General features: G+C 47.5%; 1 protein-coding gene across 1 annotated transcript; it reads right to left on the reverse strand.

The window, feature by feature from the left end:
* Positions 1–559: 559 nt before the first annotated feature.
* SHISA3 (shisa family member 3) lies at positions 560–5,662 on the reverse strand. The gene is made up of 2 exons (XM_050791506.1): positions 4,704–5,662; positions 560–2,036 (listed from the first exon to the last, which is right to left on the reverse strand). The coding sequence occupies exons 1-2, from the start codon at positions 4,978–4,980 to the stop codon at positions 1,597–1,599; spliced, it is 717 nt and encodes a 238-aa protein (XP_050647463.1). The 5' UTR covers positions 4,981–5,662; the 3' UTR covers positions 560–1,596.
* Between the last annotated feature and the right edge of the window lie 3,187 nt (positions 5,663–8,849).

Raw genomic sequence — 8,849 nt, forward strand, 5'->3', positions numbered from 1 at the left:
AGACGCATAATGTCTTTGAACTTGTTTCGTTAACTAGAAGACGAAGAGACAAGGCCAAACAATTGTCTTAGGACAGAATTCTGCCTCTAACTAGTTGTGTTTGAAAATTGAGAGTGACATACGATAGTATGAATTCCTATAAATCTGGGCTTTCAAATCACACCTGCAGGGGCCAGGTAGGTAACATAGCAGAAATAGATGGGCCAGGTGGGGAGACCAGGCAGGAGGCTGGCAAATGGCAGGTGTCCTGTCTGAAGAGGATTGACCTGACCCCAAGGCAGTGCAGAACCTCTAGTGCCACGTCCTGTATGTCACGAGAAGCCAGAAATCCAGATTCTTATGAGGAACGTCCCAATGATGAATTCTCCACAGGCCAAATAACCCATCGGAGGGCTGGAGACTGAGACCTCCATAAAAATTCACTTCCTTTGCTGCTTTCACGAGCCCTGATACGGAATTTTTTTTATTTAAAATATGAAGTATGTGTTAAAGACATTTCATTTCATTGAATAGCAAAAACATTGCTAAAGAGATAAAACGAATCACTTTAAAATTTCAATAGAGTTCATGAAAACATAAAGTATTTTATTTATTCTAATCCAACAAGATATATGCCCAAATATATAGTCATCAGACATCAAATTCAGTGGCACTGGAGATATATATAATATTAGATGATTATACCAATAGCTAGACTTTGAACTCCACAATTATTAACATAAAAATTACAGTATGACTACTAAATAATTAGTACAGTCAATGTGGTAAATACATTAAATTACAAATATTTACATTTGTACATATCTCATTTTACAAATAAATGTTTTAAGCCCCAACTGTCCAACTTTCACAGAAACACTAAATGTTGCTGAACAAAATGTCTGCAATAAATACTCCCTCCAGTGGGTGGGGGAAATGATTTTACACAGACTCTGTGTTACAATGAATGTCTGAGTATATATTTAAAACTTTAAACTCCTCATGTAGTTATTGAAACCTTGTATTCTGGAAAAAACCTCTTATTTTAAACAAAATCTAGTTATTTATTTAAAAAATAAATGTTCTCATTATGCTAATATTATTCGTGGTTAGGTTACTCCCGAAATCATAAACAGATTGTTCACTGTCCCCTTAAGTTTACCTAATAGTTAATTTTTTAAGTGAACCTTCGATAATTATAATTAGGTATTTTTCTTTGCTTATTTATGAGTATATTTCTATCATAACTCAATAAACAACTTGTATGAAAAAGAAACATGTGGCCTTTTTCTAAGCAGCACAGCTGAATGTCCAGTAAAACATTTTCAGCCAATTTGCAACTTTAAAGTCAAACTGCTGCATGTTTTGAATAAAAGTAGCATAAATTGAAATGTAATGATCACATGTTTGCAAAACCAGAAAACAGTTCTCTGGTTTAGCCATTCTGTGATTGGAGCCAGGAACTCTCAAATTAGAAGGTGCTGTGTTTTCCGAGCATGCTCCTCCATGACACTGATCAGTTACAAGGGAAATTTTCTCAGAATTGCATGTGGCAATGGCAGCAGGGCTCCACCTGTCTGCCATTTGACTGACTTGTGGATTCATGGCCTGGGCGTGTCAACTGGAACTGAAGTCTGGACAGCTCTTCCCAGGCAGGGGGGGCTCCTGCTGGAGGGGGTAAGCGAAATACTGGGGTGACACCAGGAAACCAGATGGCTGAGCCAGGTGGATTGAGTGGCTTGTGGTGTATGGCGGGGGCGGCGAGGGCACCAGGCAGCTCGGCTCAGCCCTGGCAAAGGAGAACCTGCGGATGGAGCCGCCTGTGGAGCTGGAGCTCGTGGCTGTGCTGGACTGCCGGGAGGGTGCCCTGGGGCTGGTGGAGGTCAGGATCATGGGTAAGGTCTCTGTCTGATAGCTGCGGAGTGAGAAGCGGATTGGCTGCTGCGAGGGCTCCTTGGGTCTCAAACAGGTGCAACAATAAATAGCCACTACAGAGCCCAGGATGATGAACGCAATGAAGATGGAGCCGACGATGAGAAAGGGGACGTAGACAGGCTCTAAAAGGCAAAAACAGACATAAACAGATGCTCGGATGAGGATCTCCTAGACTCTGAGCTCTGCTTGGGCAGCTGAGGGTTGAGAGGTGGCAGACTCAGTATTATCACAGTTGTCAGCTCAGTTTTTCAGAGCTTGTTAATGGTAACCTGCAAAATGCAATGCAAACTGTGATGATGTAATATTCTCGCTACTCCTAGCAGGGAGCAAGCAACAGATACCGTAGCCTCTGTTAGCAATTAACCATCATATTGCACATCTGGAAGTTAGAAAAAAAAAATGGAATCTGTTCTCCTGTTCAGGCACTGGAGGGAAAGGGTGAATTTTAGGGGTTACAATAATTCTGGGTTTAAATGCAGGTTTTAGTAGTTGGATCACAGTGAGGCAATAAGAGATCTGACCCCTCTCTTAGGCTGGCAATCCATCTCCCATCCAAGAATCTCCAGTGTAAGCAAAGAGAGCCAGGCCTATTAAAGGAGATTCCCCTCTACACACAGACCCAGGATTTTGTGAGACTCCAGAAAGAACAGTATAAAGAAATTCACAGAGGGCCCAATCTACTGTGTCTCCTACCATACCACAAATTGCCAGCTCTGGCTGCTTCTTTCCAGGAAAGATTTGGAATACCCACTCCAGCTGCCATGCCTCTCAATTCCCATCCAAGTCTGGGAAGTCAGACTGAACTTTAGATAGATCACGAGGCAATTCTTGGTGTCCACGGCCCCGACTTTCTATAAAATAATCCCTCAAACAGAGCAAACTCCAATTTCCTTCTCCCTCTACAAGGCAGACATAAAATTTCCAAGCCCAGAGGCATCCCCTAGGGCAATTCTCCAGGTATCTCCCCTGATAGAGCCGTGCGAGGACACAGCCTCCAGCTTACAGGTAGAAGAAAGAAAACCTGCATTGATTAAGTCCCTACTGTGTGCCCGGCTCTTTCTTATTCATTATCTGGTTAAAGTCTCATGGAGACCCTGGGAGATGGACATGATAAGCTCCATTTTCCAGATGTGGAAATAGATCAGAGAAGTTTGTGCATTCCCACAGACAGAGCCAGTGAGGACAGGTAACTGTCAACTATTTGTGGGCTCCTAGGCATAAGCTCTTCTGTGTCCCTCCCATTCTCCCCTGTTTACTAGCACCAGTGTGCAAGAAAAGGCAAAGTGAGTAACTACCATTTACTTAGCCCTGCGCTTCAGTATTCATACACTCTCAGGTCACCAACAACTTAACTCCTTTGAAAGCAGTATGCCCACTTTAGAACTGAGAAGAGGTATCCAGAGCAGTTAACTAACTTGCCTAAGTTACAGGGCCGGCAGGTGATAGAGCCAAGGTCCATCAGGGTTTGCCTGATCCCAGACTCAGTGAGTGTGGAGACTGCCTGTCCCTTCTGCTGTCCTCTGGCAACCGAGCCGAACAGGGAGCGCAGAGGGAGCCCCTGCTGCAGACTGGGCAATTGCCCTTACTCCCAGAGGGCAGCTGGGTCCCCCAGGGTGAGTGAGTGAAGCCGTGGGGAAGAGTCTGTATTTTTCTCACAGGCCAGAACGGCCTAGATTTCTCTACTTTCCATTGAGCATCTTTTCTCCAGAAACTACTTCCCAAATCCTCTAGCTTGGAAATGTTGACCCCCAACATTCACCCTCTAGTGCAGCACTAATAGAGGGCAGACTCCCCTGTCCTCTGGGTTATCAGTTTGCGGGGAGGGGTCGTTGGGGAACCTTTAATGATCTCTCCAGCGTCTCCTCCCTTTGCCGGCGACCTTCTCTTGTCGGCTCCAGACCTGGGCTCTCTGGAGTCCTGGGGTGTCACCCGCTCTCAGCTCCGCCCGCTTCTCCGGTTTCCCCCGCCATAAAACCCTCACCTCAAGCTCTAAAGCGTTTCCCTGATGTTCCGATTCAGGTGGAAAACTTTTTTTCAAGGTGTAAATTTTCTTTGCTGCGGTCGTGATTTATTCCGCTCTGAAGTGAACGGAAATTTGACCCGTGTTTTCCGACGTGAGAATAGGGGGCGGGGAAGCACCTTCGACCCTTGTTTCTAAATCTCCACCTCGAAGACCTGGGCATTTCTGAAAGGCGTGACAATAGTGGGTGGGCCGGAGAGGGTAATTCGATGCAGAGAATTGAAAGGAAGTCTGCGGAACGGGGCCGCGGCTTAGAAACGCTATCATAGGACAAAAAAAAAAAAGTGACTGTAGTTTCTTAGCCCTGAAGGCCTGCAACTGAGCGCGCGACAAGAGTCGCGATTCCCTGCATTCGGCACTTCCCGAAGCTCCCGAAGTGACAAGGGCGCGCAATGGGACACCCTCGCCCCTCCCCCCCCCCCACCAAAACCCAAGTCTACCCTGGCTTAACTTAACCGCACTACCCTTCTCCCGGGAGCTCCAGCTGTCTTTCCCCGGGCCACCAGGCACAAGCCCCGCGCTCCTCACTGTTCCTGGCAAACTTTCCCTTGGGCCGACCCACAGAGACTGCAAGTGGCGGGAAGCGGGACTGCAAATAAATTGAGGACCACGATCTGAAACACGACCACCCACTCATCCCTTGATTCCCCCCACCCGGCCGCGTCCCCTTGGCGCACAGACCTTCCTGGGTCTGTGCGTCCTCCCGCGCACACGTGCAGCCGCCGCCGTTAGGCGGGCGGGGATCTGTCCCCAAGGGCCCCGCACTTACGCGCGGTGATGCCTGGGTGCTCCAGCTCGCCGCGGTCGTTGGTGCAGCCGCCTTGCTCCAGCCGGGCGTCGGCCGCCGCGCAACAGTAGCGGAGCGCGCAGGAGCCGCAGCAGATGGTAGCGTCTAGCGTGTCGAAGTCCTCTGGGCACTGGAAGCCCTCGTGGTAGTTGCCCTGCACGTCCACCCAGCCGTGGCAGTACTCTCCGGACTGCTGGGCGCCCGCCGGGCCCCAGCGCAGCCAGCCAAGGAGAAGGCAAAGCGCCAGCAGTGCCCCCATCGCCACTGGGCTCCCTGGGCGGCCCGGAGCAGGACGCAGCTGGAAAGCGAAGGGCTGAGCCCCGGCTCAGGGCGCACAGGGATTCCGCCTCCCCAGGGACACGTCGCAAGCGGCTGGCCCCAGCGGCCGAAGCCAGTCCTGCGTGGGATAGCAGGGACCGGGGAGGCGACAGGGGCTGCACTACGAGTTCCGCAGGCCGGGAGTCAGCATGGTGCGCGGGGCGAGTTGGCGAGGGCCCGCGGGAGGCGCCGGCAGAGGCAGTTGCTGGGGCTGTCGCTGCCGCCCTTTACCCGGCTCATAGCGCTCCCCGCGCGAGGAGCGCGCCAACCCCCCGGCCACCTCCCTCCCCATTCCTCAAGGGAGCCATCGCGCCCGGGGCTGCCAACTCCAGCGCCGCACAGAGTCCCAACTTGTGGCGATCGTCGGGTCCCGAGAGGAGCCGGAAGAAAAGAATTTGTTCCCCACGTGCGAGTACCCCGGACAGGCGGCCGCTCAGCCCCCGCCCCTATCTGTCACAGGAGCAGGAGTCAGCTCCGCCGCGGCCAAGTACAAATGGCAGCGGGATTGCTGACAGCTCTGCCCGCAAGGCGTCCTTTAAAAAGGAAGAGGGAGGAGGAGACAACCAGGGTTAAGAAAGAGTCCGCCTTCCCGGGTCGCGCCGCTGGAGCTAATCACAGCGGGTGCGGCGCGGGCCGAGGGTCCTCTGCGCTTTCTGGTTCGCGCTCCATCCTCCGCCTCTCCCCCGCCACCCCCGCCCATGCCGCTCCCCCAGGACTTGACTCTCAACCTGAAGATATCAGACCCTCCCCTCCCCCGCCGCACACCCCAACTCTCTCACAGCCCGGAAATGTCTGCAGAGTGACGTTGAGGGCAGCCGAATTCCCGCGTTTATCCACGCACGTGGGCGCGCGAGTGGAGACGCTGGATTTACTTTTCAAAGGAGTTAATGCACGAATGCGGTGCAGTCATTGAAGTTTGTCAAATCATCTGTGCCCTGTCTCACAGACTCAGACTCGTCCCTGGGATACCACTTCTATAGGTTCAGGACCGAGAACATCGTTTTTAGGTGTCGCCAACATGCGCACTGAGCTTTCCACCTACGTTTCCACTTTTTCTGGGAGGAACAACACGTTTTCACAAGTACACACACACTCGCACTTTTTCCGCCGTGTGAAGGATTGCCGGTCACCTCTGCCAGCCAAGGCCAGCTCGCAAAACCTCAAAGAGCACGACTTCTCCGTTCATGCCCGCAAAGGAAATAAAGGAGCAAAATTAATGATAATTGAGCAGAACTGAACTTCTGTTCAGGGAAAGAAACACATTTATTTAAATGATGTGTCCCCTGTGGGCTATTTTCAGGGGCACTGCTCCGTTAGCGGCGTAAGTGCCTTATGGAACTGGTGTTATGTGAAACCTGGGTCAAACGCAAGCCTTTATTTTGACTGCATCCTGAACTTCCAATTATCTATTGGTATGTGTGAATATGTTCGGCGTATCTCGGCTTATTTGTCAAACACGCTGCATACCCGTGTCCCTGAGTTAGATGTCGGCAAGTTGAGTGAAACAAAAGGAACAAAGTGTTCTCAGCTCCAGCGACACAAGGTGCGCGGTCAAACGCATTAATTTCGTTCGCAGCTTCCTGATGAACCGAGCCGATTCTAGAGAAACTTTAAAAAAAACATCTCCTATTAAAACGACTTCTTTTTTTTTTTTTTTTCTGATCTAAGTTAAAGTATACTCCAATTAAATAATTACTTCTGATTTCTAATTTTAGGTATTGGGATTAGCATTTAGTTATGAGGCTGTTGAAAATACATGTCCAACATTTCACACGTTAAGTGGGACTGTGTAAATATTTAACTTTATTGCTCTCTTGGAATTACATATTTCTTAGGACAATACAAAGCTATTAAGTAAAAACAAATTAAGTTGGAGCTTTCAATAACAAACAATGAAACAGTTTTTGTCTTGGTTTCGTTAAATAGTTTAAGCATATGGGAAATTGTTTTGCAGAAATTTCTTAGATATTGGGTGTTTTATTTACCAAAAAAAAAAGTTCTTGTCGGGCTTAACCTTTTTTTTAAATCTAGTTTTTTTTTAGGAGTGTTGTTTCAATTGTGTATATATCCTGAGCAATTACGGGAAAATGTCACTTAGAAACACAGCAAAAATGAGACATAATGATTATAATAAGATGATAAAAATTATGACATGTTTACTGCTAATAACTTTCCCAGAACCACACCTTTTAATATTAGTTTTTGTTAAAATTTAGAGGAATTTCATTACGTCATAACTGCATAAAGTTCTGCAGCAGCAGCAACCTTTGCTAGTCCCCCAAGGGTCAAGTTTCTCTCATTATCCAGCTGTTCTTTGATAGCATTAATATTTTAAGGAGTGATTTGTTGGCACTTACCTCCTATTAATTACATTCTCCGTGCCACAGTGGGATTCTTTTCCTTAAGACACCAGCTATAATTAATTCCCTCATTCAAAGCTCCTGTCTACTTGACTTATTTAGAGGGCATTTTACCCAAATTTAGTTGGATGATATTTACTAATGGAAAGTAACCAAACCTCCAAATTACTTGATCCTTCATAGATCTGACTTGTGTGAACAGTAAACAACTATGCACCATGCTTCAGATCTAGGTCCTGGTCCTAAGCGCCTTTAAAACCATTACAACAATCAGCTCCAGGAGTTTGCCTGGGCGAGGGGTTGTGGGGAGGCAGTGATATGTTTGGTTTCTTGTCATAGAAGATCTCTGCAGACTTTCCATTGTCAAATTTTAACTTCAAAACTTATGCCCTAGGAATCCTCTTCACCAACAGAAAGAGCATATTTGCCTCTTTTTAGATGTATTACCATCCAAAGTTTCTGTTATTCTGTTACTAGTTTAATAGTAAAGGAAGATGAAAAAGTTCTCATAGACACCCCTGAAAGACTCTAGGGGGAAGACATAGGGATAAAAAAATGAAGTCCACAATATCTGGAGTATTACGAAGAGGTTTTGGAAATTCTTTATTGTTTCTTATCTCAGTAACACAAATTCCATATTTTGGTCAAGAACATAATCATAAGAGATCATTTCCCCAGCCTACATTCTCTTGTGGCCCTGCCTCAAGGAAACTCTGTAGGAAGTGAGTTAAATGACATGATGTCTGGAATATGCTTTAATAAACACCAGCAAGAAAGAAAGAAAGAGAGAAGAGAAAGGGAGAAAGAAAGAGAGAAGAGAAAGGGAGAAAGAAAGGAAAAGAAAAGAGGGAGGGCAGGAGGAAAAAGAAAAGATAGGTGAGCAATAGAGATGAGAAGATGGGCTAGGCAGAACTGAAACACAACTGGCAACATGTTGATGACTGTAGCTGGCTGAAGGGAACTTATAAAATCGAAATGCAACTCTTTTTTTTCTTCTTTTCTTTCTTTCTTTTTTTTTTTTTTTTTTTTTTTGAGACAGAATCTCGCTCTGTCACCCAGGCTGGAGTGCACTGCAACCTCCACTTCCCGGATTCAAGCAATTCTCCTGCCTCAGCCTCCCAAGTAACTGGGACAACAGGCGCCCACCACCATACCCAGCTAATTTTTGTATTTTTAATAGTGACGGGGTTTCACCGTGTTGACCAGGCTGGTCTTGATCTCCTGACCCCAGGTGATCTGCCCCCCTCGGCCTCCCAAAATGCTGGGATTACATGCGTGAGCCACTGCGCCTGGTCAGTGCACTTAATATTCTTAGGAAATATTTGCTGACCATATTTTTAAACTTTGTTCTGGCGAGACATGGTGGGTTATGCCTATAATCCCAGCACTTTGGGAGGGCGAGGAGGGAGGATCGCTTCAGCTCAGGAGTTCAAGACCAGCCTGGGCAACA

The sequence above is a fragment of the Macaca thibetana genome, chromosome 5 (assembly GCF_024542745.1).
Source record: "Macaca thibetana thibetana isolate TM-01 chromosome 5, ASM2454274v1, whole genome shotgun sequence".
NCBI classification, from domain to species: Eukaryota; Metazoa; Chordata; class Mammalia; order Primates; family Cercopithecidae; genus Macaca; species Macaca thibetana.